The sequence below is a fragment of the Tympanuchus pallidicinctus genome, unplaced genomic scaffold (genome assembly GCF_026119805.1).
Source record: "Tympanuchus pallidicinctus isolate F22 unplaced genomic scaffold, pur_lepc_1.0 scaffold28, whole genome shotgun sequence".
Lineage (NCBI taxonomy): Eukaryota > Metazoa > Chordata > Aves > Galliformes > Phasianidae > Tympanuchus > Tympanuchus pallidicinctus.
In genome coordinates this window covers 1,214,817-1,242,410 of record NW_026294745.1, presented here as the reverse complement: position 1 = coordinate 1,242,410, position 27,594 = coordinate 1,214,817, and the positions used below count along the sequence as shown (strand labels likewise).

Genomic DNA, 27,594 nt, shown 5'->3' with positions numbered 1-27,594 from the left:
TTTGGGTGAGCTCCAGTTTGCTGTAGTGAGCATGTAACTAATAACTGATCTAACTCAAGCACCTGTAAACTCCACTGCAGAATGCAACGTTGTCAGACCTCTTAGGCAGAGGGAGAGGGAAATGTTGAAGATATGCCAGTGAATTCACTCAATAATGATTATGTTTACACTGCAAACCAGCAAATGAAAAAAGTAAACACACAATACAACTTGAAGACAGTAAAGGCACTGAACTCATGCAGCTCCTTCAGGGCTATGTTCTTCAGGGCTATCCATGAATGGATACAGAGGAAATACTGACACTTTGGAAAGGAATGCAGAGCAGAGACTGGCCTTGCAAGGCAGGAGTACCCATTAGCACTTCTAATTAAAGCAATCAGCATTAGCAAATAAAACATTTCATTAGTCAGATCACAGAGAAGCTGGTGCTCTTCAAGCAGAAATACATCGCAGGTTTTTGTCTTCCCTGCTTTCAAAAAGCCACCTGTTTACTTCTAAACTGCTCTTTCAAATAATTTCCTACAGCAGCAGTTGATCTGCAGCACTGGAACCTACCATCATGAACCACTGTACAACGCTGCAAGAAAGCATGCACTATATCAAATTAGAACAATATCTGAAACAGGGCTATAAAAACAAGACCACTGTGGGTTTTTGCTCCCTCTCTGCACTGAAGAGATGAGATGAGTGCATCTCACCACACACAGGTGTCACTTCTAAAATAATGGCATTGTTAGTCCAGCTGCTGTAGAGGGAATGCAAAAGAACAAACTGGAACCAGGAAAAAGTCATTTGCAGATGCATAACTATACTCTTTCTGAAAAAACAGATTCTTCTCATTGACAAAAACTCGATTAAGGCACTGCTCAGGGCTCTGCTGCAAATCGGTACAAAGAATACACCAAGTTCCCTTTTAAACAAATCTGTAATATTTATGAGGAATAGGAGGAAAAACAGCTTACACTAATTTTCCAAGTAACAGAGACATTTTCCAGTTTCTTAAATTAAATTCCAAAAGCAGAAATGTCATGTTACTCAAAATTACAATGGATTTGGCCAAAGTACATTACCTAGAAACGACTATTTCCACTTAACTCACCTTCCTTAAGAATAGTATTTAAAATCCCAATTTGAAAACAAAAGCACATGGGTTAGAAAATACACAAACATTTGTTATTTTGTTCATGCTGCATGCAAACTAAGAACCAAACAGGCAGTATTATTCTCACCTTTACCTGCTCTATATGTCTTGGCTTGGTTCACTGGCATGGGCGTCATGGGTATAGGATACAAAGGCTGAAACAGAAGAGGAGTTTAAGCTAAAGATTCCTTTTAAAAATGTGTATGTGTCTGTTTTGGGGTGAACAGCTTTCAGACCTTTCACTCTAAGTCAAAAAATAAAAAAGAAATACAATGACCTCTAATAGTACTAGAAGCCATTTTTCTTCTTAAAACTTTACTGACACAGGTAACAAACACAACATTCATCATGGCATATCAGAACTCTCTGTAATAAGTTTCCACCATGAAATTGGTTTCAAGACCTGCCATATCCTGGTTTTCAAACTCTTTTCAGAGACTATTTATACAAATGTAATGCCTTAGTTAAACATAAGACTGAAGCCTCACAGAAGTTTCTTGCAAACTCCTTTATTCCAAACAAGAAGAACTCTTGTGACCTTGCTGAAGCTGACAACTAAATCACTCATTAACACATTCTGAGCATAATGAGTGTTTTATGAGAGCAAAGTTAGATCAAGAGTGATTGCTTCCTCCACTACCAAAACCTTTAACCACAACGTTAGGACTGTTAACCACATTTTTTTTTAATAACCAGCAACCATTTTGAGCAAGAGGAAGAGAGAAAAAAAATATTCCGGATTTCAAATACAGTTTAGTGAACTCTGCCTAACCTAACCATTCCACTGTGACTAAGTCTGCACGTACAACCAACCAAGACCATATGGTTTGCAATAACCTGCCAAGTAATGCTAGTATTGTTACTGCAAGCAATGTATTAAATCAGACAACTTTATAGCAGTTAAGTCTGAAAGCCCAGTGATCTCTGCAACAAGCAGAAATTAGTGGGACACAGCTGGAAGCTAAGAACAAAAAAAACCAGTTGCTTAAAACTTAAGTTAGCAGTACTGTGCTGGGAGCAATGGGGAGGAGGTCTGTGCAGATTAACAGTAAATGCAAGTAACAGCTGCTGGAATTTACAAGTGTTTGAGACTATTATAGCTCTCAGGTTGAAAGGCCACTGGGGGAAAGTCAGTATTTACATAGCTAAAACTGAACAACAATGTAATTGTTCCCATATTTATGGGAGTAGTACTTAGATGTCCTAAGTCTCCCCTTTTGGCTGACAATCATCTGAAAAGTGTCAACAAATTTACATTACGTGCTGCACTTTACCTGCACGCCTGGACTCACTGGAACCGGGTACATCATATTTGGTGCAAAACAAACAGGCTGAGTGTACACTGGAGTTGGCTGCTGATGGCCCACCATGGAAGGGCTTGGTTGAGCTTGTGGGCGAGGGGAGGTTGGTGTAGTAGAAGGCTTCGGCTACAAACAGAGTTCAGCAATGCATATGTAAGATTAGCTTGACTGTACTTCAAGTAAAAGGTTTGCCTCTGAGCAAATGTTAAACACTATCAATTAACTTACCTGAGCAAAAGATCGAGGGTTGAATTCTTTTGCATTAGGATTCAGTGTTGATTTTCTAACTTGCCTAAACATAAAGAACAGCAAAATACATCACTGAGCATTATTCCATTACAGCACATATGTTGAACTCCCTAACGATTAAAAATCTACAGAGATTAAATATTTCATTTCCATCTGTGAGTCAGATTTCTGAGAACTCAAACAACACAGCATACAAAAAGCCACTCTCACTGACGCTACTCATACTGCACTTCTCCACAAAGAAGTTTTCCTGCTGTTGATACTTCAGTTCACACGAGGCAGGAAAACACTTAACTCATCATCTAGACATAGAACAGACATCAAGAGGACTAGAGCTACGCTTGCAGCTCTACCACTGACTCATAAGATGGTTTTCATTCAGCACAGGCATCTCATCTGCTGTTTCCTTTGCTCAATTAAGAGACAAATTACATCAGTCATATAAACATTAGGATATAACATGTTCATAATAGCTTTTGTACTAACAATTAAATGCTAATAACAGATTTGCTTATTCTAAAAGACATAGTTACTCACTCAGAAGTATCCTTCTTCTCCTCTTTATCCTCTTTATCTTGTTTGCTTCCTGGACCAGATGTCTGTACACCTTGTGAAGTTACCTCCGGCCCTCGCTTTTGCTCAGAACTATTACTTATTGATGGAGAAATACTAGGACTATTGGGTTTGCTACTACCACCATTAGAGTTAGTATTACTGCCAGTTTCTATGATAGGTTCTTTAGGGGCTGGTTCTGTCTTTTCTTTAACTACATCTCTTGATTTTTCACCTTCTCGGGTTTTGTTTAGCAGCTGATCCACTGCATCTGAAGAGGAACTTGACTGTAACTGGAAAAGAACCCAAGGTATATGTCCATTAAATTAATACACAAAACTGGGAACAACAACCTAACACCATCACAGCGTACAGTACAGTTCCATAGACCTCAACCATTTGGAAATGACCTTTTCAAACACGTATTTCTGGTAGAAAAAAAAAAAAGAACACTGACAACATTTTAAGCCTATACTTTGCAAGAAGCTTTTCAGAGGTTGTCTGACCTACATGTTGATTAGGAAGTGACAGGAAAGCTTAAGACCATGCCTTAGACTCAGCCCCCTCCATGACATTTAACGGTAACTCTTGAAAAGCTGACCTGATTTAGTAAATCATTACAACCAGGAAACATGCAGTAGAACCGCAGATGTTTGTCTCCAGTTTTTCTCAGCTAAACTCTCCATTAAACTCTGAAGCAGCTTTTCCACACACAGCACAAACATGTTAATTCTTTGTACCTAACTCTCACACAGGTTCTGAGCAGCTTTTTCAGCGTACAGTATTTAAGCTGATATGCATACTTGTGCACTAAGCAATCAGACAAGCAAGACTTAGCAGTGAATTTTATAACATTCAGTGTGAGCTCTTATGGACATTTCCACAAATTGAGCACAAGTTTTAAGGCAATGTTTCCCCATTAACATATGCAGTGTATTCAACTCATTAAAGTAATCTGGATGCATGAGAACTACGATACCATTAAAGACAGTGGACAGAGAAACTTACCCTAAAGTCATTCTTAAATTTCTTTAAATCATCAATCTGTTTTCTATGTTCAGAAACAATTGGAGATACACCTGCCAAAGACAAGACCAGAATTGTCCAAGCATCTCTAATGCAGGTTTTTATCTACAACCACCACATTCCTAAATTTGCAAAAAGACAATGCTTGCATATCTAGAAATTAAATACAGATACATCACTTTATCTGCAATTTGGTATCATCCCATGATCTGCACGTATGAGGACACAGAAATAGTCTGTAAGAGCATGGCATTATGTAACTGACACATCTATAGTTCTAACACACACTAAGACAGAAGCCCTGAGGTATAAGGACTGCAGAACCCAGATGAACACAAAGAAACATGCAATAGAACCCTCAAAGCAAAACATGCCAGCATTTAAAAAATATCAGTTAAAGCTGAAATGCTGACCAAGTTCCACAGTGCAAGAAGATTTTTATGAGAAATGCAGTAACAAGCAATACTGCAGAGAAAAAGGCAACATTAAGGCATAATAGGAAGAAGTGTAGTTAAAAAAAAAAAACCTGTGTGGATCACAATGACCAGAAGTATTGTGTGCACAGCTCTAAGTAAAAACCCCATCCAGACCAGGAGGAAGAAGGGAAAAAAAAACCACCAAAAAACACACTATCCACATGAATATCTCTCTACTCTGAGTAGCTGAAAGGAGTCAAGAGCAATACTTAAAACTGTAGGTCTCTGTCACTTTAGAACTGCATGACATGATTTTCCCTATACAACACCCAAGACAGATTACCTCAAAGTTTTCCTTAAAACATTAATTAAACTAGTCAGTATAGCAGGTTTAGGGCTCAGAATTATACATTACTCAAGTACTTATGGAAGCTTTTGATACCAACCTTTGCTTTCAGGTTTAGGAAAACTAGGAGAAGTCTCACTTGGCTTTATATTCTCCTTGTTTCCAGCTGCAGAATTTTGCCTCTGGTCCTGAAGCCTGGTATCTTTAGCTAGAAAAGAAGTTGTCAAAGTTATTCTCTGATACACAACTAAAACTGAATAAAAAGAGATGACAAGATGGGAACAAAGGAGAGATTTAACCACGTTTAGCTTATAAAGGAAAATCTCTATGTTACACATCTTCTGCTAGCTCTTTAGGGTCTGGAGAGTTATCCTTCCTCTTTGCCCATCCTATGGCTATTAAGTCAAATGAAAGTGTCCCAGACCTCGCTCCTCCTGGTCATACACAGATCCTTAGCTAGTGAAAAAACCCTTCAGAACGAAAGGGAATTATTTCAGATAGAAAAGCTCTTCATATGTAATTTTACAAAGATTTGAGAGTCAGATCTCTATGATTGTGCTCATGGAATGTTCGTTCTTTCACTATGCTTGTAACATTCTAAGAAATTAGTGATCTGAGTTTCTTCAAATGAGAAAACAGCAAAAAAAAAAAAAACCCATTAAAAAAAATATTCTAAATTAGGTCAAATACCCATACTTCTATACCTGATAAAGGGCAGGGGAAATTAAGTATGCAGTCTAACTAAAAAGCCTTTTGAACCTTACTTTTAAGTCATCATCGTGGGGAAAAAGGGAACTCAGGACATAGAAAAATCAAGCGCATCAGTCAGAATTTTTCCCATCATTTAATAAAGCAGCTTTGATCTTGTAAAGGCATTTCCATTTTCAGAGATGAGGCAAGGGAAGCATCTGCCAGCTAGTGAGGGTTACTCACCTTCATTGGAAGGGGTAACTGCTCTGTTGGATGCAGGACTGGCAGGTGTCGGAGAGGCAGCTGGAACAGGCATGGCAACAGATTCAGTGGGAATAGTACCAGGCTGAGGAGAAGGCAGAGCTGGTCCTGCAGGAGTGCTGCTCTGCCTTGGGGACCTAGGCCTGTGTGTTTTAGGGGATAATCTTGGAACTAGAAACAAACAGGAAAAAACAGTTATAGGATAAGTTTCCTCATTTGCTCAGCAGTTTGCTTAATTTTAAAATGACTAAGAACATGCTTTAAAATATTTAATGGAACATTATCTAGTGACTGAAAACCTGTTTACCTTTCAGGTACATCTCCTAGTTCTTTACAATGCAGCATTTCAGGTAAATGGTGCCATTTTCCTGCAGATTGTCCCCTAACAATACCACTGCTCTGCAGATTCACCAAGAAACTGCAATGTGGTCTCTGGCCCCTCAGTGGTACAAGAGCCCACATTAACAAAGTTTCAGACAGGAAAGAAAAAGGTGGTTGCAACTCCACACAAATACGAAACATTTTTTGAAAGGCTGGGGGGGGGGAAAAAAAAACACCAGCCAACCATCTTCCACTTTACAGTGTGCCCTCCTATGGAGGTTTGCCAGCTGCAAAAACCAAAACCAAAAACAAACAAACAAAAAAAAACGACAAAAAACCTCAGCACATCTCATTGAAAAATCTGAGGTCCACTTCTGTCCCTGCATTAAAGCAGCAAAGAAAGCTGTGTATTCTTTAAAAGGTAAGTTGTACCTCCTGCTTCCTGCTCATCTCACAGTGGCTAGTTAGTTCCTTTATGTCATACATTCATACATAAACTTCAAGTGAGCAAGAAGAAAGAAAGGTAAATTGTTTAACAGTTCTACTTGCATGTCATTGATATAGAAAGTCGGTGTAGGAAGGGAAGATGAATTGGAAAGAATGCCAGAACAGAAGCGTTTAGAACTTTTCTACAAGGCAACCAGTTCTATGGGTTGTCTGTGTGTTAGGCAGTAAGTCATATCTGCTTCCTAAAAATGCCTTCCCATCGCCCTTCTCTACAATTCTAACACCACTAAGAAGTATCAGACTCTGAACTGTTGCTCACTTGCACCTGGAATCAAGAAAGCACTCAGCTGCTGACGACTGACCAGAACACTGTCCCAACTACAAAACCAGGGTTGCTGTCACAAGACTGAGCTTTACATTTAAAGCCAAACATGGAAGAAAAAAAAAAAGAAAAAAAAAAAGTGTTAGCTGATTCAGAAAATACATTGATTCTATCTACTGCTACAGTAGTTATGACAAACACAACACAACCACTTAGAATCTGCATCGTTTTTTAAAGAAAAAAAGTACGTCCAACTTCACTTGAGTATTATTTCATCTTTTCTTGTAATGCCAGCCTTCCTCTACGCGAATGCCTCACTCCTTTCTAAACCATAACAATCCAGCTAGGCTGTCACTAACCAAATTCAGCAGAAAAGTATCTAACTTTTTCTCATCTCCTTCAATAACATGCCAGAAGGTTATTTCTTTCAACAACTCCCTCATTTTTCCTTTCTTTCATACAGCAACTGACCTGTCCTGTCTGCAATTCAGACAATATTACACTTTAAGGATCAACTCACCAGTTGTTTCACTAAACTACCTGGTAACATCCTTCTCCAGCATCATCTAAGCAAGCTAAGTTAGCAACCAGTGTATTCAGAGCCTGGGTTGTCTAGAAACGCAGCACTCTGCTTAGCATTAAGACTCTAAGATACCCCTGGCAAGCCATCTGCAATAAGCCAAGCTTTACCTACCCCCACTGACAACTGATGACCACGTCCCACCTGAAGGGCTGCCTCGTGCCACTGCAGTAGTAGATGCTTCCCCTGGTGCATTATGAGATACAAATTCTAAGCCACTTGAAATTGTACCCCTACCAGTAGAGACTCTGTGACCTCGAGGGTGCCGTTGTGCCTTAGGAGACATCCGTGGAGGCCCTGAGAAAAAGAAGACAACCCCACACAATAAGTACTCGACATCCATCACAAAGCATACTCAAGTATACTGTCTGTTTATAAAAGTGGATTTAACCTAGTAACTCACAATAATGCAATCTCACTGGCATAGACTAGAACCAGGGATCTGTGAGACCAAAAAGATCAAGCCACTGGTTCAGCCAGACTAGCAGCATCCTCATCACCTTACTAAGAAAAAGTATATTAATTGATATTTAGAAGTTTTACCAGATTTAAAAATTTGAATCCAAGCATCCAATATTGCTTACAGCAAGAGAAGACAAAAAAAAATTAGTGGCCCATCTCCTGCTGGATGATCACAGTTCTGAGCTGTCAAACATTTCCAAGAGGAAAAAAAAAAAAAAGGATTGCATTGTTTTTGTCAGGTGGTCAGTGATGCCAAACATTGATTTACAGAGCAGCTGCCAACCCTGGCTGACCAACGCTGGTGGGGAATTCCAGCAGATCATTCTGCACAGAGGCTGAATTGCCTGCAGCAGGTCACAATTCATTAACAAGTCAGCAAAATTGCAACTAAACAAGTTATTGTTATCCCAAGGTTCCAGTCATGCATGTTTAACACCAGAAGCTGAAGTCATAAGAGAATACAGTAATTCTGAACAGTTTATACAGCTGCCACAAAAAAGCCATACTCAAGTCTGAGCAGCCATACAGTTTCTACATCCTAACAACATTTTCTTTACAAGATCAGATTCAAATGTTGATACCCTAGAAGGAAAAATGGTGGATGAGCATAAGACAATCTGGCTGATGACAGTTCATTTTTCATTTAGATCAGTAACAGAAGTACAGGTAGCAATTTCCTGGTTTCATTTATATAAAGCTCTAAAATGCCAAGTACCTCTTCTGGTTATATAAAACTTTAAACATCAGCCTCTTTTTTAATCATGAATCTAAAGCCCACTTGAATCCAATTTATATACAAGCACGTATTTTACAGAATACACTTCCCAGCAATTCTCATGTTGCAGTAAGCAGTTCACTGCATGCCTGACAAGACAATCACAAGTGCTCAAAAAATAACTGAATTTGTACACGGATTCTTTATATCTTGCTACTTCAAAGAAATCCCACACTGATAAGTTTAACTGGCAGTAGAGCACCACGCAGACATGTTTGCTACTGTCCACTTTTTGGTTACGGATCATGCTGAGCATTTATCAGGCAAGCCATAGAACATGCTACTGATTCAGTGAGCACGATTCTCTAACCTGGCTCCAGCAGAGCCTATCATAGCAGAGAGTGCACGTTTCCAGGGAGCTTAGGTAGCCACCTTACATTTTTCCAGGATTGCCAGACTGTGCTGTGCAGGACAGGCTTTTGGTTGTTTGCTTTTTTTTTAGTGCACTTAAAAATTTGGACATTTTTTCCTTATTCAGAGTACAAATACATTTAGTTCAGATTCTACTGCATACAGTTACCAAGGATCATGTGTCAAAGTTTCCATGCATACATTTGGCTACCAGGGACTTTTCCTGCCTCAGTGCACACTTAGACCTAATGTCTTCTACTGATTCATCTTTGAAGCAGCTCATCCTATCCCATTCCACACTGCACTTGTTTAACTATAGTGTTCTCTTTTTTAAAATAAAGGTTAAATTTGAAACTGCTTTTTGTGAAACAACTGTTTTCATATATTTTTTAGATTTTTATAATTTGATATTCCTAACAGTGCTCTCTAAACTCATCGGGTCCTGCATGTCGTTGTTGGTTAAGACACTGAGCAGCGTTTACAAAGCTGAGTTTATTTCATACCAACTTGGGAAATTTCACAGCTTTATTTTGTTTTTGTAAAGCTCTTCAAATAAAAAGGTTAATAGAAATAGTCTGATAAACTAAAGTTAAACACAAATTATAGGTTAAGTAATGAAGAGGAAAAACAATTTTGTAATTAAACTCACAAAGGAGTTAAACAAAGACAAACAAAAACATGAACAAATTGTGGTATTGTACCTTCTGAAGACATGCGTTTAGGCATAGTAGAGACAGGAGCTGGAGAACCATGAGCAGAGGGGTGAGACGGGGGCCTGGAGGGCCGCGAGGGGGGCCTGGAGGGCGGCCGTGTAGGGGTGGCTGCCCGAGGTGGAAGAGAGTTGGGACCTGACTGGTAGCGAGAAGGTGGGCGAGAGGAAGGAGATGGGCAAGGCGATGGCCAGGGAACACCTGACAGAACAAATGATATGAAGGAAAGTATAAAAACTAAAGAAAAATTATGGGGAAAAAGGTCAACAGAAAAAAAAAAGTAAAATATGACAAAATGATTTCTCACGTTTAACCCTTTGGGGGTAGGTTAATTTATTTCTGCAACCAATAAAATAGTCTCTGTAAGGTTCTGGACTCTGCTTCGGGTCAAATTTAATATCTGAACGTCACAAACTCCCCAAAGGGTTAATTAGGATCTACAAATACTACTAAGGAATAGACAGTAAAGTTTGATCTGTTAGCCTACCATGTATAAGTTCTACAGTACGCATCGGTCCTCCATCAGCTACCAGAGGCTCTCGTACAGCGTAGGACTGAACGCACAAACTGCTACTTGCAAACCAAATGATGAGCAGTACCAATTCTAGGAACTGTATCTTTACAAAAAACAGCGGTGTTCAGTGTCTGAATCCTGACATCTATGCCTCTACCAGTTACCTGTGGTATTAATGTGGTATTTTAATCTAGGATATAGGGTTCATTGTTTCCAAACCAAATATGTTTTATTTATAAGCCATTTTGAGTATGCTAAGTGTATGATGTTGACTCAGCAAAGTAATAGGATGGCACAGACCACAGATAGTACAAATTTCAACTTGTTTGGGCAAGACTCAGTCGTACATCCTTTTTATATTTGACTCTATTTAAGAAGGTTTCACTTACCTTTAAATATCTCTGACTTCCTCTCCACATAGAGGCACTTGAGCATTATGCTTTTTTTTTTTTTAACTACTATTATTTTTAATTCACAGCAATCTCATTTAATAGTGCTTTTAACATATAGAAGCAGTGCCTCAAAGGTGGGCTACTGCTAAAGTCCATCTCCCCAAAACTGGTATTCAGTTTATAAATCACCAATTTCTGCTATTCAGAGCCTGGCAATGTCCATTCATAAATGTTACCTATGCATACAGCAGAAAACACTCAAGTAACTATTTGGAGAGAAGACTTGACTGATTTTCCTGTAATAACTTTTCCTAGTTTCCCATCAATGGTTTTTCCACCCACATGATGGTAAAGCCAGCGAGTTGCTTTCTCCTCTATAATAGGAAGCAGAACTCATCCAAGCACCAGGAAGGAAGGCACTTGCCTCCTCCAGTCCACCACCTCCCTTTCACTAGATGTCAGTATTGCTTTTCCTCAAGAGAAAGCTAAGCAGTAGCATAAAAAAATTCAAAAAAGCAATTTTTCATCTTTAAAGCTGCAGACTGCACCATCATCTAAGACAAAGGTAGAAAGCAGGTGACACTCTGCTGCTCTGCAAAGCTATAGACGATGCATTCAAATGAATGTTTTGTTATCAATATCTTAAACCCAGATGAAAAATCACCACCTCTGTGTTAAATGATGCATGCTAAGCAGCTTGTTAAATATAAATACTAAAATCACATCTCATGCAGTTTCAACATTAATTGGGTAATTCATTGCACTTTTCTAAGGCACATTAATTTCAACTTCAGATACTTGCCTCCGTTAACTACTCTTTGATCTGCTCCAGAGTTAGGACTGAAATCTGAAGTGTGGGATCCAGACCTTGAAATTGGTGGGCCTGATCCAGACTGGCCCATCCTTGGTGAATTTTGTCTTCCACTTCCCCAAGAAAGAACATCCCTGTTTCTCCCGCCAGGTGGAACGTACTTACTTTCCCTGAAACACAGCAAATTTCTATCAGTGTTGAGGAAGATCTGGAAAATAACGAGTTCAAGAACTCTTTGCTGATACTCCCTATCTTTCTCAAAACAAGCTCAAAATACAATCAGATGTTGATCAAATATTCACCCTATGAATTATCCTTTGATACTCACTATACTTTCCACTACTTAAGAGCCCACAGACACTGAATGCATTAGTACTAAGGCCTGAAATTCTCCATGACACGCTGAAACCACTGCCTTTTCCTGTAATTTGGTATGAATTCACCCCAGTGAAATATCAGAATGGAGAAGTCTGTTTCGTTACAGATAACACAGGGCCAAGTAGAGGTGTACAGGTCAGCACAAGTGCCAAAACCAGCAAGTGATTGTTTACACAAGATTCCTAACCTAATCAGCCCTGCTGAAAAAGCACAGTTTCAATGAGTAAATTGCTACTGTACCAAAATATGTACATCATTTAAATAAAAATACTATTCATAGTGTATGCAAGTACCTAGTGTTCACGCCATGACCTTCTCGCTCATTAGCATTTCTCTGAACAGCAGTATATTTTTCTTCTTCTGTTCTTTCATCATTTTCCAAGGCAACCCGAGCTTTGTATTGGGCACTTGATTCAATTTCCTCTGCTAATTGAGTTGCTCTGGCTTCCCGTTTCAAAAACTCTTCTGAATTATCTCTTTCTAATGGCACCCTGAAAGACAATGGAAGGCAAAGAACATCTGAAATGAATTCAGAAGTACAAAGAACCTACAAAATTATATAGCATTAATTCTAGATGGACAAATTGCAAACCAAAATATTAAAAATTAAAAAAAATAACACACAAGCTGCTTTTAAGCCAGGAGACTTGCTATGCTTTTTTAAGAATAGCAATATTTCTGGACTGGTTTGGCATAACTTACAAAATCAGTGCCGTTTACCTGCCTAGAGAACTGAGGTCAGGATGCAGAGCTTTTTCTTAGGACGTGCAGATTCCCAAGTCCCTGAAGCTACGCAAAGTCTCCAACTTTTAACAGGGCTGAGCACATTAGCAACAAAAAGGCCTTAGCCCATTATTTAGATAGGAAGCTAATTCAAGAGACCAAATCTGAATTGGTTTAGCAATTTACACATTCAAATAGATGTAAGAGTCCCAACACTACTGAAGTTAAGAGTTACAAACTTAATCCTCCCATAATTCTAGCCACAGAATTTCAGTTCTTCCAGTTATGAGTAACTGCAGAAAAGATGAATGCTGTACTTCAGAGCACGGGATCAGAAACCCAAGACTCACTTTCCACGTCCTGGAACCTCAAAACCATTCGTTCTATGCATTACAATATCAGGTAATATCACAATGCAACAATCATATGCAGCCCTTTTGGGAAAGGCACCAAACAAGAACTCAGTACACGAGCAATGAATTACTAACATAATGAACTACATGACACCACAACTGAGCTGACACTGCCTTCTGTCCATCTGCCATTGCTGTTTTTCACTACTCTTTGTGTCAGGTTTTATGAAATAACTGTTCTGTGATTCTGGTTCAAATTTTAAATTCTGAAGGTTGTTTCATTGACTTTACTTTAGAATATGCTACACAGAGCTGAGACTCTGACCGTGCAATGCTTGGTATTAGATAACAGGTACTGCACTCATTTAGGATAATATAAACAAAGAACAAAGGAAGTAGTTGGAGAAACAGCCCAAGTAAGAAATAATACATGCAAGATTACACAAGTGTTGATGGCAAGGCTATGAAAGCAAGTAGCTTTGCCAAACTGTAACACATAGCTCTGCTACTGCAGCAGAAGTCTCCCTCCTCACACATACTTTTGGCCAGCTGCTGCCATTACCAATGGTGGCTATGAGGATGAAAGAGAAAGCATGGCCTCACAAATAAGATACATGTGAGCACAGCAGCCACCAACACAGCCAAGGAGCTTGCTTGCTAGAACATGAACTTGTGCCTTTATGCAGACTGACAAACTATACCTGGTACTGCTAAGCTCTGGGAAGATAAAAAATGAACAGTAAACCCTGTATAATCCTTCAATTGCACAGGTAAGCATTTAGCTGGACCATGCTCATTGTACGCTTGGAAAATCAGAATAAGTTTCCCAACTAAAGCAACAAAATGCAAAGCAAGTTGCTTGGCTAGGAAATAATGGAATTTGTCTCCAGCAATTAAAAGCCACCTTCATGTTCTTAATTTGTGTCCATTAATACCCATAAAGCGGAAAGATCGCAGACTAAAGTTCAGAAGTACAAAGAGCACTTCAGTATACTTCATTGCTCTAGGAACAGCTTCCCTAGGATGCAGACAAACGCCAATTGAGCTTTTGTTAAAACACATCTATAATGTGACAATAAAACATTGAACAAGAGACGTGCAGACAAAAAAATTAGAAAATAAAAATAATCACTGCAATTCCTGGACATTCACAACCAAGTTTTAATACTTTGTGGGCAAAAAGAGTGGGAAAATAAAGACATTTCACGATGGCTGTTCAACATCTGCAACTGGTTTGTGTTGTAGTTGCAGTGAATGCTATAGCTGCAGACTACTGGGAATGGGTCCAGGCTGCCAAAGTAAGTACAGCAGACTTCATACTTCTATACTCAAGTTGTTATTATACTCTAACTAAAACTTTAGGTCTGCACAAGTCTGCTAAATAAGTTATCCACAGCTCGAAATATCAGCAGCATTTCAAGACTCCAATACCTACGTTAGGAATAATCACAATAAAATTAGGATTTAATCAACTGTTCTGCTGGGTGAAACACAAACCGTGCATATGGCAGCTACATAAAGACACATTATAGTTCCACAATTTGGTATTTTTCACTCCACTTGTAAAAGTTTTTCTAAGAATTAAGCGTTATTGCATGCCTAAATTCAGAAAATGTTGCAACGGGAACGAACTGTGCCCATTTAAGGGAATATATACAGATTACTACATAAACTATTCACAGAAATCTGGCAAGGTTTCTTAAGCACTATTCATTCATTATTTTTTTTTTCCAGATATTTGATCCCAAACCTTAGAAAGTATATAAAATTATTGTGAGAATACAAGTTTTGTCACATCAGGGAAAATGTTAAATATAAATCTAATAAGAAAATATTTTAGAACTTACGTGTAAGAAGATAAACTGCTGTCATATGTTGATATTACACCATAATTTTCTTCATTGTAACGAAACATGTCATTGGGATCCCATCCATTGGACTAGAAGAAAATAATGCTTGTTTTTCAAAATGTCATTGGAACCACCTTCCCTTAAAATGAAGGGCTGGTGGCAGGAGTCAAACCTTTTTTGTCTCTTTTGTCTTTTGTCTTGGCTTACAAATTCACTGTTCATATCAGAAAGTTAGCAGAGCCACGATTTATTTCAGGGGTCTTTGTTCATCAGATGTATGTACTTGATCCTAAAAAGCCAGTTAGGTTTCTTTTTTGCTTTGTGGTTGGTTGGTTTCTCTAAGCACCATGCCCACTCTGTACTAGTTACTGGCTAACATAGTATGCAGTTCTGAACGTTAGGAGCATCCCTTGCTATGACAAGCACTGATACTTCCCAAAAGCACTATTAATGCAATTATCTGAGACATACACTGCAGGCAGAAGACCCCTGGTGATCAGGGCAACTTCCCCATTTTATGAAGTATGCTATTACAGCACTCAAGACTTAACTTTCACAGATGATTAATGTTTTGAGTGTTTCATAAAAGCACTGGCAGCATTATGTATTCCAACAAATCTCAGCTGTACAGTACATACACCAAAATTGACAGGGTAACTGTTCCAGCAAGACAAAGTTAATATTCTCCACAATAACTTGACTCCATTCTTGCCTTTAACACAATGCAGCACAATACCTTGCTAAGAAGAACGCATGGTTGAGGAAAAGCTGACTGCTATGATATACAAAGAAGCTCATTTAAGAACATACTCTTCATCTAATGATGCATAATCTGCTGAGATTGTACCTGTGCTTATTAAACCATGGGTCAGTCTCCTATCAATTTCCTTCATCTTAGCTCCAAGACAGCTAAGCACAATTTCATCATCATTCACAAATGCAGTGATCGTCAGACAGGAATGCTCTGATTAAACATAAGAACTTCAGTGTGCTGCTGAATGTGGAGTTCTTAATAAAAGCTCCTTTTTCAGCCAGTCCTCAAATCAAACAAGTTCCTTACCCCAGCAGCTGCCATTTGTCAATATTTGCCAAAAGTGGCATTTGAAATCCAGCTATTCTTGCTCAAATTTTTTAAAAGTGCTGGGGCAGCCGCTAGCAAAGACTGAACGTGTAGTGATATAGGCCAGCATCTTCAGCCCCACTACTGGATTAAAATTAAGGGATGTTTGTGGCAAGGCACATCCAAAGAAGCAGCCTGCTTTCTAGAGACCACCAGAACCAACAAAAAAGCATTACTTACAACATCTGTCTCCAGTGCCTCAAGCTCCTCGTTAGCGCTGGTCTCTCCTCCATCCCACGGCTCAAGATCCTTTTCTTTGTGCTCACCATTTACTTTAGCACTGATGGCTGAATCAGTAAAAGCATCTAGAAGGGAGTGGGAAGGGATGGAGGTGAAATCACTTTGATTAGGCACAGGAAAACACTGGACTCACCAATTTTTTTGAGGAACAACCAAACACAACTGGATTGCAGACACATTAACAGCATTCACCTCTTGTAGCTGCTGTGTTCCCTGAGACTACATCAGAGAGCTGTCTGCTGATGTTTAGAAAAACCAGGAAGTGCAGACTAACTTCAAATAAATCTATTCACAGGGTGGGTTTTTTTGCAACTTTAAGTATGAGACAAGGTACCAAAGAATAGCAATAATTATTTGCAATTATTTCCAGAAGTTATACACAAACTGCACGCATGGTTTCTGCTAAGAATGGGACTACCTGGGGAGTGCCATTCCTACAGCAAATCCAAGATTTCTACAGTGTGCTTGTTGTCCAGGGAGCTTAACTAACTGCTAACAAATTATGCAAATAGAAAAAAAAAAAAAAAAAAAAAAAAAAAAGCATGAATGCACCCAATCCCATCCCTTCAATGAGCAGAATACAAGCTCCCCCTCAATTTCCTGAGTTCCTTCTGTCTCCACAACTCACCACACCAGCATGCACGCACACAGCTGCACTCCCTTTGCAGTATAACTCAATTACCCATTAGCTTGGGGTACTCATTCAATGGGACAGCAACAGAGAAATGCTGTTTCCTGCAAGCTTTTTTCAGGTGGCAGCTTACCCACATCACACAGCAAGATTCAGAGACACTCTTTTTCTCAGCAACATATGAAAATAAATATGCTGTTGATTAGCCAATGCACTAAGGGTATGCAATCTTTTATACAAATTGTAAAAAATTTTATAAAAGATAAAAATCATGAGCTTGTATTTTTACTTGTTCATGTTTCATTCAAGTCGGACTAAGAAAATGGCTGAAGAAATAATACTACAATATTGAAGTACTGTAAAAGGGGGAAAAAAAAGTACAAAATATTCATCAAGGAAGCCAAGCTTTTCTATTCTGTAAGCAACTGAATCTTAGAGCTGTCTGCAAATTCTTAGATTACTTAAACAGAAGAATTTTTAAAAATAAAATAAGCTTCTCTGAGTGCCTTCAGCCTAGAATTTCTCATTATAATTCTAAAGAAAACTAAGAAGCAAACACTTCAGGTCTTTAAAAAAGATGAGGTCAAACCACCAGGCAGTGCTAGATAGGAAGAGTATGGCTTAAATTAACTTTTGGCAAGATCCGAAATCCTACGAGGAGAAATGAACATGAAAGCCATGATGAAAAGAATTAACAACATCTGAAGTGATTTGTTGGCCACCAGTGTTGCAGAGTTTAAACAATTACTGAGGATTTTTCTTAAGAGACTGTCAACACAGCCTATTATCCCCGTTTTGCCCATTTCACAATCAAGTTTTGCCCATATATTGCCATGATCTATCCCCATGTATTGCCATTCTATCAGAACTGTGCTTAGCTCTGTATGGTACAGGACAGGCTGTCTCATGAAATGCTCAACTCATACAAAGAGACCAAAGAAACGACAGGGAAGCGATTCAGCATTTCAGCGTTGTTAATAAGCATATGTGAAATAAAATGTTACAGAAGACGTACAGAAAGAAAGATGTCTATTAGCTAAGCATTCATTTCAAATACAAAAGAATCAGTAAAATGACGAAAAGAAAGCCAAACGAAGGAAGGCCACCCTAATGAGGGAAACCACTGTTAGGGCTCGTGTGAAGCTGCAAAAACCTGCATCAACCACCTGGTGAGACCTCGGGGCACAGTTCCCCAACAGAGCTGCGATAATTCCTCCACAGCTGAAGGTTAACACTTCCAAGTGAGATCATTTCAGCTTCTCACTACATCCGATGCCTCCAGCAGGCTCATTCTGGGGTTATTGGTACACTGTTCTGAAACAGCCACGGTATTGTTGTGCTAAATAATTGTGCTGATGCAATTTTTCAGTGGTTGCAATTCCAGCTGCTTAGGATAGGTAACAATCAAGGGTGGGAACAGAAGTCATCGACTGACTGCAAGGTATTCCAAATGATTCTGTGAAGTTACACATGCATGTTTTACAGTGCTATAAATGCGCCAGCAAAGAGATTAAGCTTCCATTATATATTATGGTAATTAACAGAAGCGTTATGAAAGGCAAGATGCAGAGACAGAGTGACTGCCAAAAAAATTACCTGTTTCTGAAGGAACTACAAACAAATATGGAGAGAGAAAAAATGGAAGACATCAGATATAAACACAGGTGGATTTTTTCCACATTATAAGTCTGATTCAGACACAGCTACACTCTTTCAGTCCCTTTCGCAGACACATTCAAGCTGATTAGACATCTCTCACCTTGCAAAGATGATTTCCACGTTAAAACTTCAGCAATACTCCCCCTATTCACAATCCCAGTATATTTCTCTATTTTGCTTTGCTAAAATCAGTCTGGACAGCCTTCAGATTTGTAAGGTATATCAATCTGTCAGAAAACATCTCAGTTTCCCTTCACGCAAACAGCTTTTAAGATACATTACAAGAACAGATATGTAAACGGGAGCTACATAATAACAAAGTGCTATCTGAATCCACAGTGATGGAGTAACGAGAGCACACTCAACTGGAAAGCAAAAATAAAGCACTGGTATCTGGAAGCTAGACATTCACCTTATCAACACCCCATAGGCAACACTGCCATAATCTAGACCAGCCAGTGCTGCTTCTGTGCCTACTGCCAGAATTCACTGCTTCATGCCTGATCCTCCCAGATCAGACATTTTACACCAAACAAGTTGGAGGCTGCCTGTGTCACTTGTGTGACATTTGCTTCCATGATGCTTCACTGGGGGAGAGGGGAACTTCCTCCAACAAGGTGAGAAGACACGGATGTGGGGAGTGAGGGCAGCACCTGATGGAGGTAATGTCTGTATTCTCAGAGGGTTTAATAAATTTATATTAAATAATTTCAGAAAAAAAAACTCCACACAAAACGTTTTGGCATTCTAGATACTGCAAATAAAATAGTAGCTTAATAAGACTCATATTTAACCCACTAACTTTCCCATTTAAAAAGCCACATAAAAACCATCAGCAGAGTGCTGTCAAAAATTGTGATACAGATGAACTGGTGGGACAAGGCAACACAAAAACTGCACCACCTAATGAGTGTTACAGGCCTGAGGAAGATTCGTACAAGCAATGCTAAGTTTCCCAGTAGAATCCAGTATATCACAGGGCACAGGATGTCCCTCTGCTCTTCACCTTTCTTTCATTTTAGGATACAAGTGAGACTGCAACATCAGCCTAACCTTTACAGCTCAAAAAAGTCAGTTAGGAAGAATTCAAGCTACAAAGGCAGACTTCTAGTCACACAGTACAGTCTCATGAGCAGTCTGAATGTAGCAGAAAGGTACTTCAAGGCACAGCTCACTATTATCCTGGAACAAACAGTCAGAAAGACACAGAGGGACACCAAGATTAAAAAGAAGACAAACAAGGCATGAACAAAACTGATGAGCAGTACAACTGAGAACACACAAATTCTTCAAATCATTGTTTCCAAAACAAAGATACTGCTCTTAAGATTATTAAGAAAGTAGAAGCTGAAGCAAACTGCTGCTCTGGGTGCCAACTGGCAGAGGGTTAGCAGGCAAGATATCGACTGCGTGCTCACGCTCCCCTTTGCTGGGGCCCCGTATCTCTGAGCTGTTGAAGGAGCACTTCACGTGACACCTTGACACAGCCAAATTTATATCCAGTTCATTGTGTATATGGGTAAAACTCAAATAAATGATCAAATGAGAGCTGGCCATAAAAAAGTGTGAGCTGTATGTAAGCCTTCACTAGCTCCCAATGCCTCTGAACCCACTTTGCATGAAGTCTCCAAGCAAAGAAGTTTCCTATGTTAAGGCCTCTCTTCTTGTCTCAGCCTGCTAACTGGGAAAAAAAAAATCCCAAGGACAACTTTACACGACAGAAATTCACATGAAGCAGAAGCAAATCAAGTACACGCATTCTAAGAAAAGCCTCAGCTTGGGCAAATTCTTCAAGTGTGTGCTATTAGATGACTTAGAGAAAGGATTGCCAGAATGGAGCAATTAAGAGTCCAGGTTTGGTTAAATTTGGCATTATAAAAGCTTGTTTTCTCAAACATGTTTTGTGCTCATAGGGAAGAGCACAAATGTGCATTTAAGCATAGTTCAAAAGCCATTAAGCCAATGTGCATTAGGTGCCAAAGGTGTTTGTATTGCACACTGCAAACTTTGATCAAGTTCGCATGGCTCAAAGAAAATTGATGTTTCAGCTTAAATGTTACAAAACAACTAAGAGTTTACTGTTGAAACTACTTACTACTGATTTAAAACATTAGAACCAGTTACCACTAGTTCTCCAGGGCGAACATTTCCTTCCTTTGTTCACAATGTGCCTCCTGCTATTCCCCTTCCAACACTTTCTCTGGAAGAATGCCCCTTTCAGTGCTAATTCAAGGAAAAACTTAAATAGCCAGTTCTCTCTTGCCTTTTTTTTTATTGGATTTGTATTACTTTTCTCAGAGAGTAGTGACTGTGCCAAAAAAACAATAAAAACATTGTAGAAGCCTATTACTTTAACAGTAGTTATGATCTTGAATATTCTTGTCTTTAAAGAGGAGCCAAGAAGACAACTCAAGCCTTACTCAAATTTGAATCATATGCAAACCAGCAGAGCTGCCTGATCAGTGTTTAGGACTACAGGAAATGCTGTTAGAAGCTTATTGTGTAGAAATGTGCCCTTCTATTCCATTTGTATGGGCCCAATAATCTAACTAGCCAATTTGCTGGTACTGCAGAAAGCCCTGACTCCACTGAGTGACCCTCAGATGATTCTTTTTGATTCCTTTTGAAGCCTGACAGGAATCTACTCAAGCACAAAGGTCTAGATAGACTGACAAAGTTGCAAATAAGGGCTCAGGCAGCAAGGAGAGATTTATTTCTTGATGCTTAAGCTGTCAGAAAGTTCTTATCTATGCAGTCCTACTTTCCCCCCTCTCCCAACACTTTCAATTTCCACAGTCTAGGTAGGCACCACGCTTTCTCCATTGATCCAACTTAAGGTGCAATGTCATGCTTGGCATAGGCAAATTCAAGGCTGTTGCTTCCGAACAGAGTGGTTTCACCCACCTCCAGCTTATACTGCCATTACCTTCCCTGTACTCACACTACTGATGCTGCTGCAGGATTAATTATCAGCTCGTTGCCTCAAAGCTGCACAAGTAAGATAGCAATGAAAGGTGCTTGGCAGACTACTTTGGATGGTTTTTTTTCAGAGATAACTGTATTTTCCACTCCTTCTGAAAGAAGAATCCATCCCATTCCCCTTCTTTCTACCTATTGCTCTTTACCACTCCTCTTCCAGTCTGCTTTGACACAAAGGCAGAGACAACGAAGCAAACACCTCTGCTGTTCAAGTCTGAGGGTAACTCAGAAGATCTGTACTCAAAATCTAAGGAGCACCATTTGGCCAAAGTCCCCCCAGCTCAACATAGAAGCAAATGCCAGAATAAACATTCACATGACCCCAGACACAGCACAGTATCTTCTGAAGAAAGTAAGTTTACTTCAAGAGCTCCTCAGAAGTCTTGCATTTGTCTGAGAACAGGAGGGAGAAACCAAACACATAACCCCCCCCCCAATAAACTCTGGTCTAGCAAGCCTCTCCTGCAGCAACCAAGTGCCTGAGGAGTGTCATTTTGTTTGATTACATTTTCAAGTGACAGCTAGCTTTCTTTCCAATGAAGCATCTCCAAACAGTATACTGCCTTGTCTGAAATCACCTACCCATCAGTGTCTTTTGGCTATTTTAAAATACTTCTTCATGGGTCTGTAGAAGCTAATAGTCTTTGTTTTGTATGAAGCTCAGCACCATCAAATGGAGCTGGGCACCAGATGGTAACAACTCAGTGCAAACATAGCAGGGAGCACAATCCCCTCACCTAGAAGTTCAAATTCAGTCTTTACTGTGGATCACACACACTTATCTGACCCTATCACCAAGACTTGGGTTCCTCTATAAGAACAAAACGCCCACAGTTCCTCTCTGCATGTGTGTTCATACACACTCATTCTTTTGAATCTTTGCTAACTTAACTTCCCAAGAAGCAGAGAGCCTTTCATTGCTCTCACGTGCAGGTGTGATCAGAGACTTGCTTGCTCTTTCAAGTGTGGTTTCACGATAATAAGTTGTTGAGACAAAATGGAAAGCAGATTAATTTACCCACTGTGAGTTATCAAGTTCTGCCTTCCAGTTTATCTCACTCTGTCTGTACAGTTTTATTTCAGATCTCCTCTCCAACTACTTAAAAGATTTAGATGCAAAGACATTCCACCTCATAATGCAAACTGAGTGACTTCAACATAAAGCAGTCGTTTTCTTCTAGAAAACTGCCATTCAGTAATTATTCCTAGAAGTAGTAGATTTTTCATTCCATCTGCTCACTAGAAATCTAGAAAGGCAGGGTAATGGAGAATCCAGTTTGCATTTACATTAAAGAGATGTTCATAGCAGATCCATTATAAGACAGCTTTTGCGTAATTCAAAGTCAAAATCCTATCCAGAACCTGGAACACATCTGCATTTCAATGCTACTGTTGCTCTGATATTATGCATCCTTCTTTGAGGAAAAGCAAATTCCTTGAAACAAGCATCTTATCCTTTAGCCTTAAATCAGGCAAGAACACACACATGTGGAAATACAAGATGAAGAGCAAAAATCTCTCTAAATTTCTATGAATCCATGCATCTTTAAGTCGCTGCTACCTGGGAATAAAGCATGTGTGTAGCAATGAACACTTGGCTCCCAGTGACAACTGCTGACCAACCTGAAAATCTACAAACACGCAGCTTCACTCCTTGGCATTGAAAGACATAAAAAGCATCCAAAAAATTTATATCAAACTTTTGAAATCTTGACTTATGATCTTAAAATACAAATAACTTTAAGAATCTTAAAAAATGTATACCTCTTCTTGCGTAATTGGTATCCATATCCTTAAAATGCACCATAACAAAATCTGAAGACTTGAATAAAATACTTTCTAGTATGTCTTCACGTTTTGGCCCCAAACTGGATTCTGCAGTTTTCCGATGAGCAGCATCAAGCACTAAATCACACTAGTAGAGATAAAAAGAATATCCTAATTGAATACACCATAGACTACTGGTAACTGACATGCTTGGGAAAAGCACACATTTACAGAGGTTTGCAAAAATGAATCTGCATGTGTAAGCCTAAACATGGATGGGTCAGAACAACTGATAATAAATATTCCAATTTAATGAAGCATCAATTATACAGTATTTGTACCTTTCAAAAGAAGGAAGAGCCAAAAAGGGAAAAAAAAATTACCTTAGGACTGTAGGTTTTAAAAACTCCTTCATATATACCACCATTTTTCACCTGTACTTCACATTTGGATCCCTAGAATGCAAGAAAAATCCAAGTGCAGCACTCTGTCAGTCTGACAAATGTTATGAGTGATTTTCTCAAAAATACATATTTACAGAAGCACAATGTGTAAAAAACTAAACCAAAAAGCTCAGCTTTCAGTCAAATCTTTTTTTTTCACCCAAACTTTTTCAACATTTGCCCATTTACAAACACGTCTCTGCGTGCCACAGAGACAAACACTGGGGTTTGTCCCAGAGTTTATTTAAGATACTCATGAAAGTGTTTTCGGTACACATGAGACTTTTGATTAGCTATGCATGCATGCAAACAAGTCTTTGTGCAAAAACAAATCCGTGCATATACATGGGCATAAGTAAGGTTAAGTTTTAGCCCAGATTCTAGCTGCTGTGGGACAGTCTGTCACCAAATTTTGTCATGTTCCCTTAACAACCTGAAGGGAGAAGGGCTTCTGCTGCCTGTATATAAATTTATTACTTATTCATAATGTCTCTGGAGACATAAAATTCAAAATACAACCAACAAGCGTAAGAAATCTGCCATCCCAAATATAATTTGCAGTTTTTCAAGCCAAAAATACACAATAGCTATTACTATGACTGTTTAAATTTCAATCTTGGAACAGGATGCCCACTGTTAAACTTTATTATTCGCTCTATTATATTACAATTAGTGTAATATTTAACAATTCTCTGTCACTATAGAAACCGTTTACACGCCTTGCAAATATGAGGACTTACAACAACTGATGTAAGTATGTGAACCATTCTCATGTTTGCATAGATGCCATCGAAAGAAATCTGGAAAAAAAAAACCAAAAAAGTTGTCATTTTTATGGGAAACACTCGTAATTCAGAAAGGCAATGCTACAAAAACAAAGTCAGCTCTCAGCAGTACAGAACAGCTGCTAGAAAGACTGGTCAAAAAACCTCACTTGGTCAGTATACACTGAATTTAAGTCACAGCAGATGTCCAGAGGACCCTTTCTCTGATCAATTAAATATCAGAGCACCCTTAAAAACATGAGAAACCTTATAGTGTGCCTCAACCCAATATCAATCCCATTAATGGGTGGATAAAACTCACATAACAAGTCTCACAATTGAGAAGCCCTCCTAGCAGCCTTCCCTGGGAACAGGGACAAGGCACCTCAACTGTTGCTGAAGGAGAAATGTTCCCTGAACTACATCTTTGAAGTAAACAGACCTGACGACATGCATTAACAGGAGATGAAGTCATCCAGTTGTGAACTGCTAAAGAGCTACAAAGCCTATTATAAAACTAGTGGCCAAAAGCCACTCACTGCAGTTTCAGAACCCAGAAACCAACATATTTAAGGATGCTCCTGTGCTCAACACTCAGTAAGGAACACAGAAGGCCTAACACTTCCTACTTGTACATCACCTTTTTCACTGCTCTCCCTCAAAGCCTCTTTATTTTTACTGAAGAGACCCATTATCTTCAATATACACTTATAGAGGTAAACTGCAGTCCTTTCAGCCCTTCCTACTCCTGCCCCATTCCCTAGAACTAGTCATCCTTGAGAAACAGGCCACTAACAAATTAGCAAATATTTGATTAGTGCAGTTCAAAGATCCGTTTTCTGAATCAACCCAGATCTTTACCTTCCACAACACATCCTACAAACCAAGTCACATCCATGGTGCAACAGTGTATTGGCCTTGAGAATAACTAAAGTTACACACACAGGTAACAGTGGCTTAGCTACAATAACATTACATTAGCTATTTTGTAGTAAAGCTGAACACAATTGCTACTTCTATTTAACAAAGCGTTGTCTCCCTGCCTTCAGTCCTCTGTTTAAAGAAATCAGTTCAGAGAGTTTCCAGAGAGGCAACGCTTTTGAATCTGTTCCCAAGTTAAAATTTATCCATGTATTTGCAACTATAATCACAAGAAAGATTTTTATTGGCATGTTTCAAATGTTTAAGAGTTCCTTCTCTCCCCATTCTCCCAGGAGACTTAAGATCATAGAATCACAGACTCAGATGAATGCGAGATTTTCTACATTTAAAAAAGCACATCTCAGTCTAAAATACTCATTGAGGTATCGAAAGGAAAAAAAATCAGATTATTCCACAATGTGCCATTTTCACATTGCTAAGAAAGGCCACCAGAGAAGCTGTTTCCTTGTATCTACAGAGGAAACAAGGAAAAAATACTCACTGTGGGCTGAGGCGGTCCTTTGCCACTGCTGCGACCTCTGAAAGGAAACACAGACAGAAGATACAACTCAGAAATGTTGAAAAGGATCAATTTCTTAACAAATTCAAAAAACAAACTTAATTTTGTGCTGAGAATCAGAGCAAAGAAAACCAGCTCTTCCCCAGAGCCAAACTTAGCAGTTGCACAGCCTGTAGCATCTATCCTTCAAATTACTGATCTACAAGCAAGACCAGTAAATGGGTAAAAAGGTTACCTACAATAAATGGCAAAACAAAGAAAATACCCATGCTGTGTCATTACAGAAATCCACACATACTCTCTCTCAAGCAGAATCCTGCAGCTAAAGGAAACTCCAAAACCTATTGGCACGCAGAACCAAAACTGCTCCACTGCACTTCCAGGCTCAGTCCCTCACAGCCATTTCTCTAGGCCTGGTCTCTCCTCACTGCCACCATCTTTCTGGTTGAGGGCCACCCAACCAACTGCCCACAAGGCCCAGTTCTCGGTCCCTATTTAGAGCTTATGAGCTTATATGAGAGCAGCAGCCACACACAGCCCCTCAAAACCAGTAACCACATGCAAACCAGTGAACACGTTACAACCTCAATGTTTCAAAATGCCTTTAAATTAACTCGTAGACTCTTAACGCTCTGCAAACTGAGATGCAACAGTCTGTGCCCTTCAACTCAGCCCTAGAAGTGCCAACAGCATCCCTGTAGCTGCAATAAAACCTCAGCTTGGTTGGTGTGCTTCATGTCCTTGTATCCAAACTCCCTCTGAACAAGCAGCAGCCCTAGTTCCAGCTACTTTTTTGTAGTGATTGAGGTTTGTATCACAATAGGAAGCCCTACTTTCAAATCCTTCTTGTGATAACCGAGATTTGTATCATAACGACGACTTAAGAGTGCACCCAATAAGAGCAAGGCAAAATGAACTCTTCAATTTTATTCAGAAAAAAAATCAATTTTTTGAAACTGGCTCACCTTACAGATGCACATCCATTTAATTAGAGACCCAAAGAACCACGCTCATGTTTCAAAACAGTCAAACAATGCTGAAACCTCAACAGCAAATGTGTTCAATTGCTTCTGAAAACGCTGTGCTGTGGTAGAAGGCAGCTGTGCTCCAAACCATGCCCTTGTGAGCAGGACTCACGAGCTGGTCAAGGAATTAAAGGGTCTTCTCACGAGCACTAATTTTGCAGAAATCAGCAAGTCCATCAGAGGAGCAGGAAAGTCCTTAGTAAGGAAAAAATGAAATCCACTGACCAATCACCTGAGCAGTTTGAGAAAGCAAGCTTGTGAGCTCGACGTGCTGTGCTGTACAGCATTGCTCCCACCGATGACATTTGCTGATTGGTAATAAATGCAGACTTCAGATGTCAAGCTGGCATTTTCAGGATACTTGTAGAGTTCTAATCTCATACACACACAAAAAAAAAATCTAAACCAAATAGCCCTTATTTAATTACCTATAAGCCTTGGCTTTCCAGAAGACAGAGTCACAACTTTTGGCTCTCTGGTGACCAGCAAGTCTTACCATTGAGTAAGCCTGCCATCTGTCCAGTGACTGCCTGCCTCCAGTGCTGGAGCCTGCA

At 39.3% G+C, this 27,594-nt stretch overlaps 1 protein-coding gene across 10 annotated transcripts in view; it reads right to left on the bottom strand.

Annotated features, from left to right (window-relative positions):
• Positions 1 to 27,594, bottom strand: part of ATXN2 (ataxin 2) — a 52,465-nt gene that overhangs the window by 19,642 nt on the left and 5,229 nt on the right. For 3 of the 10 annotated variants that reach the window (XM_052691137.1, XM_052691138.1, XM_052691143.1), the window contains exons 2-18: positions 25,998 to 26,034; positions 24,551 to 24,610; positions 23,751 to 23,822; positions 23,365 to 23,515; positions 16,272 to 16,396; positions 14,969 to 15,060; positions 12,339 to 12,536; positions 11,659 to 11,837; positions 9,942 to 10,151; positions 7,767 to 7,949; positions 5,965 to 6,153; positions 5,132 to 5,239; positions 4,252 to 4,322; positions 3,229 to 3,536; positions 2,671 to 2,734; positions 2,416 to 2,568; positions 1,230 to 1,296 (exon numbers count right to left, since the gene is read on the bottom strand). In XM_052691137.1, the coding sequence (XP_052547097.1) occupies positions 1,230 to 1,296; positions 2,416 to 2,568; positions 2,671 to 2,734; positions 3,229 to 3,536; positions 4,252 to 4,322; positions 5,132 to 5,239; positions 5,965 to 6,153; positions 7,767 to 7,949; positions 9,942 to 10,151; positions 11,659 to 11,837; positions 12,339 to 12,536; positions 14,969 to 15,060; positions 16,272 to 16,396; positions 23,365 to 23,515; positions 23,751 to 23,822; positions 24,551 to 24,610; positions 25,998 to 26,034 (2,267 nt within the window). The remainder of the gene's footprint in view (positions 1 to 1,229; positions 1,297 to 2,415; positions 2,569 to 2,670; positions 2,735 to 3,228; positions 3,537 to 4,251; positions 4,323 to 5,131; positions 5,240 to 5,964; positions 6,154 to 7,766; positions 7,950 to 9,941; positions 10,152 to 11,658; positions 11,838 to 12,338; positions 12,537 to 14,968; positions 15,061 to 16,271; positions 16,397 to 23,364; positions 23,516 to 23,750; positions 23,823 to 24,550; positions 24,611 to 25,997; positions 26,035 to 27,594) is intronic. The other 7 variants (XM_052691139.1, XM_052691141.1, XM_052691144.1 and 4 more) reach the window with 5 other exon arrangements.